The sequence below is a fragment of the Netta rufina genome (assembly GCF_964035555.1).
Source record: "Netta rufina genome assembly, chromosome: 8".
Taxonomy (NCBI): Eukaryota; Metazoa; Chordata; class Aves; order Anseriformes; family Anatidae; genus Netta; species Netta rufina.
The window spans coordinates 23,774,031-23,793,819 of record NC_140131.1 but is presented as its reverse complement, the minus strand read 5'-3'; the positions used below and the strand labels follow the sequence as shown (position 1 = coordinate 23,793,819).

The 19,789-nt window shown below is 38.1% G+C and overlaps 1 protein-coding gene across 1 annotated transcript; it reads left to right on the top strand.

Annotated features, from left to right (window-relative positions):
- Positions 1-709: 709 nt before the first annotated feature.
- On the top strand, positions 710-18,854 carry UCHL5 (ubiquitin C-terminal hydrolase L5). The gene is made up of 11 exons (XM_084290938.1): positions 710-898; positions 1,317-1,380; positions 3,353-3,458; positions 11,297-11,422; positions 11,504-11,565; positions 11,661-11,791; positions 13,636-13,699; positions 14,796-14,898; positions 15,305-15,418; positions 15,766-15,864; positions 18,270-18,854. Exons 1-11 carry the CDS (start codon positions 817-819, stop codon positions 18,312-18,314), a joined length of 996 nt encoding a protein of 331 aa, XP_084147064.1. The 5' UTR covers positions 710-816; the 3' UTR covers positions 18,315-18,854.
- Positions 18,855-19,789: the final 935 nt, after the last annotated feature.

Sequence of the window (19,789 nt, the reverse complement as noted above, 5' to 3'; positions counted from 1 at the left end):
CGCCCTCAAATTCTTCAAAACCATATAGGCTTTGTCCTGGGAGAAACCGCGCTCGCCCACTCCGCTCTGGCGAGGCTGAAACCAGCCCGAAACCGAGGATGGAGAAGGAGCTGAGGGCTGCGCCTGGGAGGCCAGCCCCGTGCCTCTGGAAACCACCAGCCCCGAGCAGGCACCTGAACGGCCCCCAGCCCCCCAGTAACCCCCTGATTCCCCCCAAAAAACCCTGATTCCCCCCAAAACCCCCTGATCCCCTTAATAACCCCCTGATTCCCCCCAAAACCCCCTGATCCTCTCAATAACCTCCTGATCCTCTCAATGACCCCCTGATCCCCCAATAACCCCCTCAGCCCTCCCGCAGGCCCCCTTAGTCCCCCTTATTCCCCCTCCGACCCCCTCAGCGCCCCCCATCCTCTCCCTCATCCCCCCCATCCTCACCCCCGCCCCTCAGCCCCCCACTTGCCTCCGAGACCTCAGGGCAGGGCCCGCCCGGCTGGCGGCTGGGCCAGGCGGGGCAGCAGCTCCCGCGGCCGCTCCCCGGCTCCCCACGGCCGCCTCCAGCAGCTCCGCCCGGCGGCGCCCTGACAGCATCCCCGGGCCCCGGATGGGGCCGCCCCCAGTGCCCGGATGGAGGCGGGAGCGGCCCCGGCCCCGTCCCATCCCCGTCTCCGTCCCCGTCCCCGCCCCGGAGCTGGGCTGCGGGGGCTGCCGGGAAGGGAGCGCCGCGCCTCGGCCTTGCCGCGGAGCCGGTGCCGCTGCTGGCGGCCCTCGCGCGCTCGCTCCGTCCCCTCAGGGCTCCGAGCCGCCGCCGCCGCCGCCATGTCGGGAGGCAGCAGCGCCGGGGAGTGGTGCCTGATGGAGAGCGACCCCGGCGTCTTCACCGAGCTCATCAAGGGCTTCGGTGAGGGAAGGAGGGCGGGAAGGGGCAGCGGGACGGCCTCTGAGGGGGCTCGGAGCCTCCCGGCGGAGGAGCAGGGGGGAAGGTGGAGGTGGAGGTGGAGGTGGGGGTGGGCAGCCTTTTGGGGCTGCCTCCGCTCCTCGGAGGTGAAATTTTAATAGACGCGCGTTTTATAGCTCTGGCAGCACAGGGGGTGCGTGGTGGTATCGGCGGGGCAGTCTGTGGGGCGTTTGGTGATAGAAACAAAATCGTTTTGCCTGTTAATTTATAATTCCTGTCGTATCTCATTTATTTTTTTCCTCACGAAGTCTAGTCCACTTTGCTTGTGTTTCTGTTTAACTAATAGATCGATCTTACCTTTTTTATTGGTTACGCGCCTTTTAAGTGCAGCACCTGAGAAAACCTCCCTTTCCTTATTCAGGTTGTAGAGGAGCACAAGTTGAAGAAATTTGGAGCTTGGAGCCAGAAAATTTTGAAAAACTGAAGTAAGGAGCTTTCTTTTCTGACATGCATATTTTCTAAGTTTACGCTCGTGTGAACTCTCCAAAAGAAATGTACTGAACTCAGGAAGGTGGCTTTTCTTTTTTTTTTTTTTTTTTTTTTTCTTCTAATTTCCCCAGAAGTTAATTAGGATCTTGATTTATGGAATCATTAAGGTTGGAAAAGACCTCCAAGATCATCTGGTCCTACAGTCCCTCTACCACCAATATTCCCACTAAACCACGTCCCTAAGCACCAGGTCCAACCTTTCCTTAAACCCCCCTCAGGAACAGTGACTCCGCCACCTCCCTGGGCACCCCATCGCCACCTCCCTGGGCACCCCATCCCAACGCCTGACTGCTCTTCCTGAGGAGAAGTGTCTCGTCATTCCCAACCTGAACCTCCCCTGGTGCAACTTGAGGCCATTCCCTCTAGTCCTAATTTAATCAAGTACTTGGTAATTAAATGACCTTTTATTAATGCATTGGTATGTAAGATGGCTTTTCTGTTTATGGGAAGAGATGATAATAGCAACTAGAACGTGAAAAACTGCTGATGACTTTGTCATTGGCTTGAATTACATCCTTTCACAAATTGCTTATCTCTTGGTCGTTGCTTTTTTAAAACTTACCTCCCTTCTTCCCTGCATAACATGGCATTTTATCTGCTGTCTTAAATTAATTTACTGGAGCGAGGCACTTGTGGTATCCATCTTTCCTACAGAACTGTGTGTGAAGGCAAATAGTCGTGTCATAACTGACGATGATTGATATCATTTGTAACAGGGCTGTCCTCATTCGGCAGCAGTAATTCACTTGCCATTCTCTCCATTATGCATTAAGTGTTAATCTATGATTGCAAGCAATATTTTAAGAAAAAAAATCATCCAGCCTAGGCCACATTCTACTGCTGTGTAGTTAAGCTACGTTTATATATTTAATTTTTCCAGAGAGGTAGCAATCAATATGGAAGGTATGATTTTATATATATATATATATAAAGAATATAAAAAGGTATTTTGCAAGTGGCACCTGAATGGCAGAAATGTTACTTCAGTAGTGGATTATTTGCTGCCTGAGCCATACACTTCATCTGGTGCTCCATTGGAATCTTCCCTGTTTTGCCCATAAAGTTATAGCATTGCTTGTTTTTACTGTCAGTTGTGTATCTTGAGTCTTCACCAGCTTCCTTCCTTCCCATCTACAGATACAACATTGTAACTTGAAGATGTTTAATAATACATTAACATGTAGCATTTTTCAAATTCCCACAACAGACCTACTGCTAATGCTGTTGGAGGTTCAGAAGAGTTTCTTATGTAGCACAGTAGCATGTTCACTTCTTGCAAACAGACCTTTTGTGGCACCTTTGTGGAGATAACCTTAATTTCAAACTGATACGATGAATAAGTTTTTGCTTTAACGTAGCTGTGAGTACTGAATGCAGTGCCACATGCAATAAAAGCTATTTGCAGTGCAAGACAAGTAGTCTGAATAGGAAGACATGGTTTTAGTAGAGGAGAAAAGTGTCTTCTTGGAGTGAGTCAAAGTGTGAAGTTTCACAAGAGCTGTTCTGTTCTTTGAATATTTTATGTAAGCCTAAAATGAGTATCAAAACTTTAGTTCCAGCTCATATATGCGATTGGTAAATAGCTATCAAAATATTTCCCAATCACTAATAAATTCAAAAGGACGTTGTGCAATTATTATAGTGACCAGAAAAACTGGTCCTGGCTTATGAAAACTACTAAATGCCAATTCAGACTGCAATTGTTTAGCATACGTGGAAAGAAGTCTGAAGTATGTTCTGCCTAATTAAAAGAACAGGTCCAAAATTTCCAGTGTCAGCTCCTAGTGTTCAGAAAGAAATGATTAACAATTACTGTAGCAGCATATGGTTCAATTATAGTATGTGTTTCTGGCTTTGATGCTTTTCCTCCATACAGTTGTTTTTATTCCTATCAATTTTATTTTTTAGGCCAGTACACGGGCTCATTTTCCTATTCAAGTGGCAGCCTGGAGAGGAACCAGCAGGTTCTGTTGTTCAGGATTCCAGACTGGATACAATATTTTTTGCTAAACAGGTACGGCAAGTTCAGTATTTTTGTTAGATGTGTCATGAAACAGAGCTTTTAATGCTGAAAGGTAAACTAGCATTTTGTTAAAATGAAAGCAGAAATTAACATTTTGCAAGGTGGAATAACTTGCAACAAGTCCTGTGGGACAAGAAACAGTGTATAAGATGACAGATCAATCAGATTTGCTTTGCTAATCAAGTCAAACGAAAATATTATCAGGAATAGAAAAAGTAAAATTTGTATAGGAGAGGGCTGACAAATAAATAAGAGCAAGCAACTCTTCTGTACCATAAAGAATTATTTAGTTTTTGACAGAAGGAGCAAGGCTTGTTTTGTATTTAGCTTTTTTATTGATGTGTTGGTTCTTTTTGGTTTGTTTGTCTTTGTTGTTCTTTTTTTGAAACCACTTTCAACAAATCATAGGAAAAAATGTTTTTCACTCCAGTTCTTGTCTCTTGAGTTTATCAAATACTCTGCAGTCAGGTCAATATGTTTCCAGGGATAATGCTTTTCTTTAAGACTTTACAGACTGATTTGGTCTGTAAATTTTAAGTTTGAAGTATTTAAATCAGAAAGTTGAAATTGAGTTGATTATTTTTGCCAATGTAATCCATTGCATTTTATTAAATACAGCATAGTACTGAAATTCTGTGTTACCTTTGACAGGCTGCTCTGCATATTGGTGTACTGTTTACAAGCAAAAAACTCGAGAGAAAATAACCAGAATGAAAGCAGAAGTGTGTAATATTTTTTTGAAACTTTTTTCAAGATATAATTGAAACTGTTCGAACAAGAATGATACCTCTATATGTTTTATCAAAGGGCAAACCATTAGGCTTTCTGAGAAGCCTCACACACTCATGTCTTCTTCCACAAACGCAGAAGTGCTTTCTATGTAAATTTCAGGATATAAAGAATTGTCTATGCACTCCTAGCTAGAAACAGAAATGTGGAAAGCAATGGAATCAGAAGGTATAGCTCATAGCTCACCTGACTACTTTGTATATGTGCTTCTGTTATGCAGATAATAGTCTTTAATTAGTTTCTCTTATAATCCTTTTACCTTACTGTTTCATGCTTTATTCCTTGGGCTGTTTTAATACTATTTCTTGATTCTTCCCCTGCTGCAGCTCTTGAGTCCTGCCAAACACTGTCCATCGTTCTTGGATACAGTGATCAGCAAGCAGTAGTTTACCTTTGTCTTTACAGCTTGATTGGCATGATAGGCACCACTTTAGGTTATTCTTTCTACATAATCAAACCTACTGTTAGTGATCAATAGGCTGTGGCTATGGAGTAGCCTTGTTGCAAAGAACCTCAGAGAAAATCCTTGATACAACTGTCAAAGGGTAGCCACTTGGCAGGAGGAAGTAACTCAGATATGAATGTAGAAAGTTTTTTGTTTTCTGTTTTTTTTTTTTTTTTTTTCTCTCAGATGAACACAAATTTATCCTCATGCAAGAGATTTCATCTCTCATTTCCTATGAGTAGGTAGCAGCTCAAAAGTTTCACAGCATTTATTTGCTCTACTTTATCTGCTTTTCCCCCCCCAGTATTTTCCTTTTTGGAATGTGACACTGCGTAAGAGTAAGTGGCTAAGAAGAGCTTTGAGCTTTAACTTGGCTTTGCAGAATGTACATCAGAAAACTTAGATAATGTTAGATTTGCTAACAAAAACATGAAAAAAATCATGGCTAACAACAAAAAAGCTTTCTTTGTTTTGTAGCATTCATTGAAGCATTCATATTTTGCTTTTTAAAATTAAATCCCAACATGTTAAAGTTCTCATTGTGGAGGTGAAGGACCTTTCTAATCTTCCTTCCACCTTCACCTGCACTTCTTCAGGGTGGGTGTGCTGGTCTGAATCATTAAGTGTGAAAAGCAGTTTCCAGAAGTGTTCCCTATTTTAAAATAATAGTTCCTAGTTATTTCACTGGATGACACTGAATGTATAGTTCAAAAGTAACTTTAAAAGAGTTTAAAATTATGATCTGTTTGTAATGTTTTAGTTTGGTCTGTTTGTTGAGTACACTGGCTTGGCAAAATCAAAACGTTCCTTACAGAGGTAGCTTATGTTTCACGTCAGTTCAGTTTTGCAGGGTTTCAGGAATTGTGACTGATTGTCTAGTGAAGTAGCTGCAAAGAAATGAAAATTACAAGTCAAGAGATCAATGAAACAAGTTGGTTTCAGTATTTTGGCAGCAATGTGTAGCACCTGTTTAGTTCCGGTAGCTTTAACTAAGGCTGACTTCTCCAAGGTGCGAGTTTTAACTCAATGAGCTGTGATTTGAGGATTAATAAGTGTTTTTTCAAGCAAGTGGCTGATGTGAATATTTGCTGCTGATTAGAATATGGAAGTCTTGGTCCTCCCAGCCTGCCTCCTTTTGGCTGCATGGTTCTCTTCTCTTCCAATGGCTCAGATGCTCATTGAACTTCCATGAGCCGGTGCAGCTCGTTAGCAAGCAGTTTTCTGTAGGTTTCCTGTGCTTATTTTTCTGGGTTAGTCTGCTGCCACATTGTCAGATGTATTTATTTAGTCTCACAATGTATAGGCCAAAGCTGGTAAAAGGTGAGTGGGAACAAGAGCTTCTCTGACGGTAGAGGTGATGTTACTGTATTTCTTGAAACCACAGTCTGTGAATCTTGCTGAGTCACCCGGGAGCAGAAGGGAAGACAAACGTTGCTATTAAAGATTTCTATTGTAAAATAGCAACTTCTCCCAGCTATTGTGCTGCAGGGTACACGTCCCTTCTTTATTTAGTTTCCCCTTACATATTTAAGGCCAATCTTGTAGTGGCTTTGAGGAGGGTACAGGCGTTATCTTTCAAGAATCTTTTTATTATTATTATTTTTAGCATCTCAAAAAAAATGTGATCAATAAGATAACTATATGTTCATTTATAGGATGCAAGCCCAGGACAAATAGATTTCTTGTTTGGGTTAGCAAGATTTGTATGGCTTTTAAGATTACCATCCTGTTCGTTTCTTCAAAACTGACGTGACACTGGGGCAATAAAAATCTCATTAAGTTCATTGATTGCCTTTTTTCCCATTCCGATACATTTTCTTCTTTTAAATGTTATCGTATAAAAAGATTGGGTATAATACGTCTTACTGCAGAGAAGTTCTAAAATGAAATTCTGAATCCTCTATAAACAAGACTAAGTTGTTAATATGCAACAACGATTCAGTATTAGAAAGAAATGATATTAATAGTGTAGCTCCATTTCTGTTCAATATTAATTGGATATTATATGTTGAAAATTATTTAATTTGGCAAGAAACTTTAGATATAAAAGGCTACAAGTCCTATACCCCGTCCAGCAAAACAACTTTCAAATTGTGTTAGGAAACCTGATTTTTATAAGCTCTTGCATGCTCATATTTTGCTCCTACCCACTTTCATGATGATGTTGTAGCTGAATTTTAAATGGCGATTCCATCCTGAACAAGGTTAAATCATGAATATGCTGGGGAGGGGGGAGGAGTTGAATTTTAAAGTCTGTCAAATCTGCATACATATTAAAGGCTTTTTTTTTTTTTATTGGTCAGTTTTACGTGCACTCATCTTAAACTTGGCCTCCCTGTTATGCCTAGGTATGATTTGGCCCTCTTTTTGGGGTCACAGAACTCTGGATGAATTGCCCTTTGAGCTAGGATACCTAGGCACAATGAGGTGAGTTAAGGATACAATTCCAGCCTTAACTCTGAATTTCCTGATTTTTGTGTTGTTTCAGTAGGCCCTTGCCATTATTTTTACATGCAGCAGTTACGTGGTTGTACCACTCCATGCATTCAGCTGTCTTCAGCACCACTTTGAATAGCTGTACTCTGTGCTGACCGCTGTGGAAGTGGAAGCATCTTTTGACAGAAAAGAAAGCTGTAGCTGTAGACTTGCCTACTTTTTTATTATTATTTTAATAACCCTTTCAGTTTTTATTACTGAAGTATTGATATAATGCATTTATTTTGTGTCATGTATTTATTGTGTTGCATTGTGATGATAGAACATTACAATTGTGATAATAAAACAATAACATCATTAATCAAGAAAAAAGTCTGTATCTTCAGAAGCAAAATCTTGCTAATGATACTGTAATAAAAAAACTTGGGTTTGTAGTTATCTTTGTGCCACTAATTAGAGCACATTAAATATTGTTTGTTTTTTTTTTTTCAAATACTTCAGTTGATTTCAAACTCTTTTTTTTGACATTTTCAGGTTAGGTAACATTAAAATTGACCAGACACCCATGCTAAAGCAAAACGTGAGATAACAGATAACGTCATAAGAAGTTAAATGAACTTGGATACACACCTGATGAAAATCAGAAAGATTTTTAGTAATGGAACATAATGACAGGAAGATTGTATTTTTTTTTTTTTTTACCAAATGATGGCTTAATTAAGTTAGATAGGAGTTTTAAACATTAATAAGTTTCAATGCTAATTTTGTGCCATTGGGCTTTGTAAAGCCAACTGTTTTATAATGCTTTGATGCTTAGCATGTAGACCCTTGAGGTTTGCTATTTGTATTAGTAGTTACAGCACAGAGCTGTTTAGAAGTTTTGTTTGAAAAACAAACTAGGTGATCCATCGGATGGAGGACGTAATTTGAGGACTCAAAGTACTACAACCTTAAGATGACCCAGAAACTTGAGCTGAATTGCTAGGGAAAGGTGTCTGCTTATGGAGTTGTGAACCTTAATGGGAGAGCGTGGCAAAATAGCCTTGTCAAGTAGCTCCTTGCTATGGTTTCTTTTCAGCTAAGTGTCACTTGGCAGTGCAGCAGTATTCCCAGGGTGTTGAGTCTGGCTTCTGCATCTTGCTAGTGCATATGTATTGGTGGTTGGTTTGTGTTTGTTTGCTTTTCATTTTCTTTTCAAATATTATTAAGCGGAGCTTGTAGCTTCCAATAGCAAAATCTTTCAAATATGGATGTCTGCTTCAAGTCAGAATCCTTGAATATTGATCAAATCAATGTTCAAATGCTCCAGGACTTACTGGACAGAAATATACAGTAAGTTTGGAGATTTCTGGACAAATGCAGAAAATCCTCCATAATTTCTTCAATTCAAACTATTATGCTGAAAAGATTTTTTTCTAGGACAACCTGTGTGTACTGTCATGCTGTCTGAATGTAGAAAATGTTTGCAGTCAACACTAAGACACCCTTAAGTAACGGAGATATGTTGGAAGTTGGGGTAGATGGGCATCCTGACCATTTCTCTCCAAAAGGACTTAATAGCTTGCGTGTACAGCATTGTTGGACTGGCTGCATGCAGTGACAGGATGCTGAGCTGTGTACCAAGTAAGCCTTGCACTCATCTACTTCTGGTACCACAGTCGCCTCCTTGGTCAGTGTACTTGGCCCTGCCTGTAGGCTGCTGCTAGCTGGGCACCTCCTCCTTCCACCAGGTCCTCCCTCATCTGGCTCCAGCACCACGCTGTCCTTTTAGATCAATCACCTGCCCTTCCCTCTGTTGCTCTGCTGGAGCACTCTCTTCTTACTGCTTTTTCCTTCCCTTTTGCCTCACATTTTTGGGAGTATTTCTAGTTCTGTAACTTGTTTCCATTTCACTAGCACTGGTCTAAGATCTGCATTTGTTCTGTATTGTTTTCTAGCAGTAAGACAAGATAGTTTAAGATGGTTCTTGTACACTTAAGCAGACTACTTCCATACTGCACTTGGAATACAAAAATGTCCAATATTTGCCTTTCAGTATAAGACCACAAATCCATGCTGAGTTTATTTTTTTTTTCCCTGTGTTTTTGCTGTTAGTTCAAGTTCCTGTATCCAGCTGGTCCAGCTTCTGTGCAGATCTGCCTCTAGACTCAAAATGTCTCTTTTACTTTCCCTTCCCTTTCTGAATTCACTGTTGGGTTAGCAGTCTGCCAGAGCAACTCATCATTCTATCTTGATTTTTCAGTGAGGATTATCATCACATGGTGTGCTCTCTGCTGTTAATATCCTGTGTGAGTTATTCTGCAGCTGAAGTTTGCTCGAGTGTACCTTCATTTTAATAGCACGCGCTTCACTGCATGGGGTCTCTGCTGTCTTCCTTGCCTTCTTCCTGTGTCAGCTGAGTTCCCTCAATGTTTGTACCACTGCTTCGGGCCGGCCTGCTCTAATCCATTTCAGATCCTCCTGTTTTCAACCTAGTACTCTTACAACAGTGTCTGATTCCACTCCGTAGTCACACAGCAGAGAATCTCTTGGTTTTGGTTCCCTTTATGTTACAGTTTGATTTCAAATTATTTCATTCTATTGGTCTGTGTTATTCATTTTTTCTGCTGCTGTTTGTTATTTCACTACCCTCAACTGATTTTCTTCCATGCTCTTTCTTTCCTAACTGCAATGCAGCCTTTAGCTTGCCTACCTGCAATCCATTTGTTTCAGGTGCTGCATGTGCAGCTGACTCTCTTGGTTGAAATTTAAGACAACCAGATTGTATTTTTCTTAAACTAAGAAGTGTTTTATTATTACTTTATGATCTGCACTAGAAAGACATAGTATGAACGAAGAATGTCATGAACTATAAAAAGTAACTGTGTAATACGGCGTATAGTGTTAACACAGTAGGATTTCATAAAAGATCAAGAGAAACAAGTGATGTCTCTGAGGCAGTTTCTGGAGCAGGAATGGCAATGCAGGGGACAATGCTGATCGACAGAATTTAAATAAAGAGAATTAAAGAAAAGCAAATATGGCCAGATATTTCTGCCCACTTTTGACAACTCTTTGCACTCAGTGAGGAGAATTTGATGGTTTTGATAATGAAAAAAAGTTGTTCATTCTTCCCCCCTGCACCCCTTATTTTTTGTTGGAAGTGGTTTCATATTCAGTCCTGAAATTATTTTCATTTTTTTTTTAAACAAAAGCAACATTCTTTCTCCCAGTCCGAAGGTTAAGTAGCATTTTCCATTGAAAAGTAGTCTCACAGGTTGAAAATACATTATTTTTCTCAGCTCACTGAGGAAAAAACTGCTGATTTGAAGTCCTTCTGGTATTATGGTCTCATTTATGTTTTTTAAATGCTATATACATATTAGTGTGGATATGATTTTAAAACTATTAAAGGCACAACTGTAATGTGAAGGAGTTTGTTTATATTTCTAAAAATAGAATATTTAGCTCAAGTCTAAGGAATAGTCACACAATAGTAACTTAAATGTTCTGTTGAAAAGGATAGGTACACTGGAAAGTAAGAAACAAGTGAATTTTTTTTGTGTGTGTGTGTGGTATCTATATTTCATATGGCATTCAGCAAAATTTGATACGTTTTGTCCAGCATAACCTTTTAAGAAAAACATTCCAGGTCTGGTTATGTGCTTTATTGCCCAAATGAATATTCTTAGAGTGCTTCTAATCCTGTTAGGAATACTGATTATTTGAACTATTTGAATGACATCCTCTTTGGGAGGATGACTCTTTTGTTTTTTAACACTAGGTTTAATATAGTTTGGGCAGCTTGCCATGAGTAGTGTTTTACTGGTCATTCCACTAAAATCAGAGGGTTCCTGGTTTGTGTTGTTTCCTTATTTGTTTGTTGTTTTGTCCTTTATGAATGGACAAAATGGGAGGTAGTCAGTAGAATGACAGTTTCTAACAGAGGTGTGAAACACTAGTTTAATCAGTGACTAGTATACAACATTCAGTGTTCGTTTCATTGGTCTTCTACAGCAAAGTTGTTCCTGTGGCTACTCAGCTAGATTTGCTGTCTTGAGAGGCAAGCAGTAACATGAATCAGCGAGGACAGTGTGTGTAACCAAACATGTTACCAAATTTAAACTATATTTTTGTCACCAGTACTGAGCAAATTCTCAACGCTTGCACTTTCTTGTAGGTAATAAATAATGCTTGTGCTACTCAAGCCATAGTGAGTGTGCTATTAAATTGCGCTCATCAAGACATCCATCTAGGAGAGACTTTGTCAGAATTTAAAGAATTTTCACAAAGTTTTGATGCTGCGGTAAGTGCTTACTATTTTCTATATTTTAAATATCAGTGTTGTATATACGATGACTTACAATTTAACTTTATTTAATTTCAGATGAAAGGTTTGGCACTAAGCAACTCAGAAGTGATTCGGCAAGTGCACAACAGTTTTGCCAGGTAGCAAGTCTTTTGCATGTTTTCCAGCTAGGCAGAATTCAGGCAAGTTCTTTTTAATCTCAGATCTCTTTTTTTCTCTTACATTTTCTTTGCAGACAACAGATGTTTGAATTTGATGCAAAGTCTTCAGTAAAAGAAGAAGATGCGTTTCACTTTGTAAGCTATGTTCCTGTTAATGGACGGCTATATGAACTAGATGGATTAAGGGAAGGACCAATTGATTTAGGTAATATTTCATCTTTTCTGAACATCCTTCCTTTTAACAATAACTTGGTGGAACAATTTGGCTGTATATATGTTCTAGGACCAAATGAAGCTCTTTATTTAAAATATATATAGATTTTCTTAATGTACAACTCAGTCGCATACTTTGCAGAAATTCATGTTGTTTTATTTTTGTTAATCTGAAAATCCATTTTTCTTTCTGCTTCCACTAGGTTTCTGATTCTCTCTCCTTTCATCCAGTAATCAAATGAAAAGCCTACGTAATCCTGTGGGTTTCTAATACCTTAATAGTTTTGTTGCAAATTGAGAAGCACTGATAATATACTGATGGTTATTTGCTCTTCTTATGTGAGGAAATAAGTTGTTTTCAGCTTTGTCTCAAAAAAAAAAAAAAAAAAAAGTTAAAACCATGTAATGCTTTTTGCTTTCGTTACAATTAATGCATGGTTCCCCTTATTCTCAATGTTATCTTTTGTTTGTGGTATTGTCACCCAAGACAATTCCCATGTCATGTTTTGAAAGCTGTTTTTCTACAGGTTAATTGTAATGTATCCCTTTATTTTATTGTTTGTTTCTGGGGAAGTACAGCTGACCCCATGTAGTTGTACATTATGCAGCTGACACTTACACCGTGCCCACTTTCTCCATAGGTAGCAAATATTTTCCAAAATATATCAGAGAGAATAGCTGCTCATAGCTTATTTTTATTCTCTGTTAGAGTTCCTGTTTCATGTCTTGTAGTCTTCCTTAACTTGTGGTACGTGTAACATCTTGTATCTTGAAAAGTTACAGTCCTACCATGTTTCTGCACTTTCTTTTGACTCTGGTATAAGCCAGAGTGTTCCAAACTCTGTTTCCAACATCTTTTCTCAATGTGCTTGATGATTTTATTTATTTTTAGGCTGAGTAATGGCTTTCTGCTAAATATCACCTTCAGTCTGGCTGCTGACTACAACCAGCACATCTATCAATAGCATAACTATTATGGTCACAAGATCATACAAGCTTTTTCATTTATTGTACGGTCCTGAAATTGCTCGAAAGACATTATCAATTTATGAAATTAACCTTTAGTTAGTCTAAACAGAATCTTGAGAATCTTTAGTTGGTTGCAAGAGAAACAGGAGACTAAGCTATCAATCATATATCCTTTTATTTTATTTTTTTCTGTTTGGCTTTTTAACGTAGTATTCCATAAGCAGTGTTAACTCTTTATTTCACCTAAATAGAATGGCTGTGATTACCATTACTTTTTTCCTTTTTCTGCGCTCTTTCACATTCTTTGGAACAATTGGTCACATTTGTAGGCCTAATGAAAAAGAAGAACTTTTATTGGAAAATAATTATTTAAGACAGGGAATAAGAAAATCAATAGTCTCCTTTACTTCCTTATCTCTTACACTCTCATACAATATGAAGATTTAAAGGTATGATATGCTGTGCTCTTTCTCTGAAGAGTCCATCCTTTTTTTTTTTTTTTTTTTTTTTTTTTTTTTTTTTTTTTTTTTTACAGATTTCCAACCATTTTCCAATTTCTCATTGAAATTAGAATTTTCTTCTGTTCTTTATCACCATGGTAAATGTTAGATGCTTTTGCTATTAAAACTGAGTTTTGTTCCCAAAACTGAGTTTTGGGAAGTTATCTAAATACAGCTATTCAAAAAAGTGTAAATCCACTTCCCCAAAAGATCATGTGATCAATTTGAGACTGCAGTTGCCTAGGAAGATTCTTGCCTAGGAAGAACTTAGTACATATTCTATCAGAAACTGGTGCATAATCCAGAATTATACAAGTTCTGAATCTTCAATAAGCTTTGAATAAGTCATTTTTTTTTTTTTTTCTAGGTGCGTGCAATCAAGATGACTGGATAAGTGCTGTACGGCCTGTCATAGAGAAACGTATACAAAAGTAAATGATCATGATGCTTTTAAAATACGGCTCCTTATACATATTTAAAAAATATATCCTTATTCTTGATTTCCTTCAATTAAAGGCTTTCAACTGAATTTCTAAGGAATGAAGCTTGTGCATCATTTTATGCGCATATCACAGCGTGACTTCAGAACCTATTGCCCAACATGAGCCAAATGTGATGAATAGATTAAGTCTCAAATACGCTGTGTTCCCGTATGATTAATCAAAGTAGGTATCTGTAGTGAAGAGAGATGCTGCTAGTACTCTGAAAAAGTGCGAGCAAGTTTAACTGTTAGACACCTATGGGTTTTCACAAGTGAAAAACTCAGTGCCATTACCATGGATAAAGTTTGGGCATGCACTTTTAATTCAAAATACCAGATAATAAATATATTCATACATCTGGTATTTATAGAAGACAAACTTTCCTTACGTATGTTGGTTATTTTGGAAATTTCAGCTAGAAAAAGGCACTACAGAAGTTTCACAGCTTCCTAGCTGTGAGCCCAAGTTACAGCCGTAAACATGTTAAAATTGATTTTATGTTGGCTTTAGAAAATAATTTTGAATATCTTTTACTTGGAGACTTTTATTTGGTAAGCAAAATATGACTGCCACACCCCATTTGGAGAATTTAAACTCCAGAAGGACTGTTAATCTAACTGTTGAATGTACTTTTCACGTCGTATGGGGATGTTACTGTCTAAAATATAACAGTAAGAAGGAAATAAAAACTATTGCATGCAGCAGTCTTGTACAAAATTCGTTGTCAGACATATCTTTTTTTTTCCTGGTGCCTTTCTTTTCTGAATACAGTTTCAAATAATTTATTTTTTTTTTTGACCACAGGCAGGAACAGTAGTATCTTGGAAGAACAGGTTATTAGGAGTTACAGTTTGGGTAGTGCTAATCTGAGGTCTGATTTTATTTCATGGCGGGATTGGATCCATAGCACAACTTAAATTAATAGAACTCTTTATGTTCACTCCCCAGCCCTCCAAAAATGTATTCCCTTATAATGGAAGGAAATCCTGGAAGAGGCTTTTTGATTTGAGACTAATTTTGATTTGTTTGTTTGTTTTTTATTTAGATACAGTGAAGGCGAGATAAGGTTTAATTTGATGGCTATTGTGTCTGACAGAAAGATGATATATGAACAGAGAATTGCAGAATTACAGCGGCAACTTGCAGAGGTAAGTCATGGTATTTAAGGTAGTGGAGTAGTTCTTCGGTGACAGTTCTGTCTTTATTATTCACCTCCTTTTCAAGTAATATGAGCAGGGATGGATTACTATACCTGTCCAATGCTGTGCTGGAGATACCTTGGTAATACCCAGGGATCACCTGAGTGAGCTAATTTGAGCACTCAGTACAGGATGGCTACAGAATATGGCTCTCTGTCCTGGCTAATATGGTAACTGTGGTAACTGAACCATTATTTTCCTAATTAAAAAACAATAATACACTTAAAATTAACTGCAGAAATTCCTTGAATATTACTGTAACTGTAAGCAAAACTGAATCTTTCTGTAATAGAAATACTCAAAAGGCAAGACTTTTTTGCACTAACTTTGTTTAACACTTTCTGTTTTGTGGAAGGAGGAGCCTATGGATACAGATCAAAGCAGTAACATGTTAAGTTCTATACAGTCAGAGGTTGCAAAATACCAGATGTTAATTGAAGAAGAAAACCAAAAATTAAAAAGATATAAGGTATGTAGCCTTTGCTTTTTGATTAAAGTATGGGAAAAATGCAAGAGAAAGCTAACTGTTATGTCTGTAGGAGGCTGTTGCAATTAATTTGAGGGAATTGGATGGGTATTAAAAAGACAACGTGCTAAATATTTTACATAAATTCACCTGCCAATCCTGAATTTACATGTTACTTACTAGCTTGCTTCCTTTTAGCATAAGGCTTACAAGTCAGTTTGCATTCTCTGTAGTTCTGTTTTGTCAGTTCTTTGTGTATTTCTCACTTTAACAGAATTATTATATGGTTATTATATAAGCAAATTCACTATGCTTAAAATAATCTTTTAATGTTTTAAATTCATTTTTAGATTGAAAATATTAGAAGAAAACATAACTACTTACCTTTCATCATGGAATTATTGAAGACTTTAGCAGAACACCAACAGTTAATACCATTAGTAGAAAAAGTGAGTATTTTTCAGTTGATTTATAAGAAACAAGCCAATGTATTGCTGTAATTTTTTATACCTTCTTCTTTAAAATGCAGTCAATTGTTTAGGACAGTATAAATGGCATGGGTTCATTTATTGAAACTGCTACGTTGAAATATATTGCTGGTTTATCTGATAGTCCCTTGTGATTCTGGAGGTAGAATTCTAACAGAGATTTGAGATAGAGCATGCTTTTGCATAAAAGTGTTCAATCTCCTCTTTTATAACATAAATGAAGTTTTCTGATGGTGATAAAGGAAGAGGCAATCCAGTATCAGGTAAAGGTCATGTTACAGCACATAAAATCTACGGTACAAGCATGACTTTGGATTTTTCTACGCTGAAAATTAAAATTCCTATTAAGGCTGTGGTGCGGAACCTCAGTTATGTAGTAGAAGTTCTGCCATGCTACCTTAATATCCCTTTCTGAACTGAAAATAAGAGTGTACGTGTACAGATACCTAGGTACAAGGCTGATCCCTTTTGCCAAGCGGGAGTCTTCAAAGCTGTTCTGGTGATTTATTTAGCTGTCAACGCTAGATGGCAACCTTAGCACAGAACTCTGGTAGTTCAGAAGACTTGAAAATTGTTCTCATTGTCTTCGTCCCGGTACCAATTCACTGGCTCATTGCTTTGCCCTTTGTATAGTATCTAGCCATTATTATAAACCCTAATAGCAAATCAATGTTAAAGCATGTTTTTTAAAGTGTCTGTCACCTTGACAAGGTTGTTAAAGTATATTTATAGCAATATGGCTATTTAAGTATTTAAATTGTAATTAGATGATTGTACTAGCTTGTATATCTATCAATGTGCAGTAGACAGTATCTCTCATTTTCAACTCACGTCAGAAAAGATCTGTATATTATTAATTTGAAAAAAGAGCTAAATATTATTTAATGAGTATATTCATTTAGCTAAATGTACTTAGAGTACGTTTGTAGAGTAGTAGTTTATAACAGTAACTTTAGTCTGGTTTTATGATGTTCCAGTTGAGGAGGGGGTGAGAGACAATGAACACTCTTAGGAACTATCTGTGTTTTCTTGATGCCCATAGAATAGAATCAGAATCATTTAGGTTGGAAGAGACCTTTGAGATCATCAAGTCCACCGTTAAGCCATGTCCGTAAGCACCATATCCACAGGTCTCTTAAATACCTCTAGGAACAGCAACTGTAACACCTCCCTGGGCAGCTTGTTCTAAAGCCTAACCAACCTTTCCATGAAGAAAGTCTTCCTGATATTCAGTCTAAATCTCCCCTCATGTAACTTGATGCAGTTGCCTCACATCCTATCACTTTTCGCCTGAGAAAAGAGATTGACACCCTCCTTGCTCTGCAGCCTCCCTTCAGGTCGTTACAAAGAGCAATGAGCAAAAAAAGCTTCAGCTTTCTTTTCTCCAGACTAAACAGCCGCAGTTCCCTCAGCCGCTCCTCATACATCTTGTTGTCTAGGCCTTTCACCAGCTTTGTTGCTCTTCTGTGCACACACTGGAGCAGCTCAGAACCCCTCTTGTAGTGAGGGGCCCAAAACTCAACACAGTACTCAAGGTGCAGTGGGACAATCATTTCCATAATCTTGCTGGCCACACTATTTCTGATACAAGCCCGGATGCTATTGGCCTTCTTGGCCACCTGAGCACACTGTTGAATCACGTTCAGCACCACCACCTCTTTTTTTGCCAGGCAACTTTTGAGCCACTTCCCCAAGCCTGTACCACTGCATGAGGTTGTTATGCTCCAAGTGCGGCCCCCAGCATTTAGCCCTGCTGATGCAGAATCACACAGCTTGATGTGGCCCATTGATCTAACCTGTCCTGATCCCTCTGCAGAGCCTTCCTGCCCTCAGGCCAGACAAACAGTCCCACCCAACTTGATGCTGAATTGCAGACATCTAGAGGAATTATATTCACTTAGATTACGTTTCTTGGAACAAATCTTCCTTTAATCTTGAATTCACCTGTTAATATTTTCCAGATAATCTGTATCTGAATATAATTTTTGTCTGAGAAGTAAAATATTTTCACTAGTAAGAGTTATTTGTAAGCTAAAAGAAATGAGTGGAGATAGGAAAACTCTAAGTTAAAATTTCTGTTATAAAAAGAAGTGCTTCCACACCCCCGGGAATTATGTAACTTTAACATTTCTTTTGTATTATATAAACTTATGCCTATATGTATCCTTACATGCTGTTATACATAAAATATTAGTAGTAGTAAACCAGCAGTAGGATACCTCTGAAGCATCTGAATGCACATTTTGAATGTCTTTTTCTACAACATTCTGTGCTGAAGGTTCAGTAATAGAATGACTAGTCAGTCAAAGCTATAGAAGGTAGATCTGTCATATCAGAGTTTAACGGTATCTCCCTTTGCTTTCTAGGCGAAAGAAAAACAGAATGCCAAGAAAGTTCAGGAGGCCAAGTGAAGATGACTGCAAAATACATATAATTATGTGCTTCTGAAACTATTTTCATGACAACAAATAAAACTTTTCATAAACTCTAAATTTTGTCCAGCGCACGTTTGACAGTTGTTACAGTTTGTCTTGTACTGTATGCACGGGTCAATTTTTTTTTCCTCCCCTTGCATCATGTGCATGTAGGGCTACTAAGTAATGTTTAGGTTCTCTTCATCAAACTCAGTATTTAAAAGTCTGATTTCTGAAAGCTTGAGAAGTGAGCCTAAAACGCATAAGGAAAATGTACCCATTTTGTCCCACATAAGTTTATGATGATGCGAATGCCAGAATTTAAGCATAAGCATGAGCTTCCTTTGCTCATCCCTACTAACAGTTGTTCTGAGCTCATCCCAGCTATCCAGATGTTCAGCGACATGCCCTGTGTCTTTGTTTCTGAGAAGTCCATGTCTAATTTTTTTACAAAGTTGAAAATTATGAATTCAGCTGTAGAAACATTTGCAAAGACCAATGTATAATCTCAAAAGATCTGCATTGCTTTAGTAGAAAAGATAATAAATATTCCCATTTTTATTTTGGCAAACTTTCTTCCTGTGGTATTTTTATTATCGGATAAGGTAACTAAGATATGTATTGAAGGTCATCAGTCTTATGACTCTGAGTATATGCATTGTCATTTTGTCTTAGAAAGAGAGTACAGCATTGGCTCAGGGAGTTAGTGTTCTTGGATATAATTTAGTGCTGTTATATGGTATGTTGAAGTTGCCTTTAAAGCAATGCTTTTTAATTGACCTTGGGAGGTAAGAGAAAATTTATTCACATAAGAAAATGTAATTGTATAAGAAAAAGCATGTGGGAAGATTTTTGTTCATAACATTGTCCTGGAAGAGGCTTGACCTGTCCTCTGAACCAAAGGGAGCAGAGCTTGCATAGCCTCCTACCCTCTTAGTGCTACTCAGTGTGAACTGTGAAAAGGCAAACCATTCGTATAAGGACAGTAACAGGCCATTGCAACAATATGTAGTACTTCAATTATACAACCATTATTAGTGTATAGCATATGTAAATTAATTTAGAAAACTTCCTTCCAGTTTTCTCCTGGAAGGCTTGGACAAGAAATAAAGAAAAAGAAGTAAAAGGACTCAAATTGTCTGGAAGACATTTAAAACTGGTAAAAGGTGTTGGTTTCACTTTGCCTGTAGTTAGACTGCATTGAACTGTGAGGTCATTTGATCTTGCAGGCCTGTATGATGAGAATGTACTGTATCCAGAACACATCTGAAAAGCCGGATATGAAACAAATTATTTTATTTGTTGGTGTTTTATATATATTGCATATATTGACAGGATAAAATTTTGACTAAAGAAATAAACTGCACTCTCCTGCTGAAAGGATACACTTGAGTCATTGCAGTGGCTGGAAGGATAAGATTTGTTTCAAAAAAAAAAAAAAAAAAGGACATGAAATCTGTCTACAAAATTGA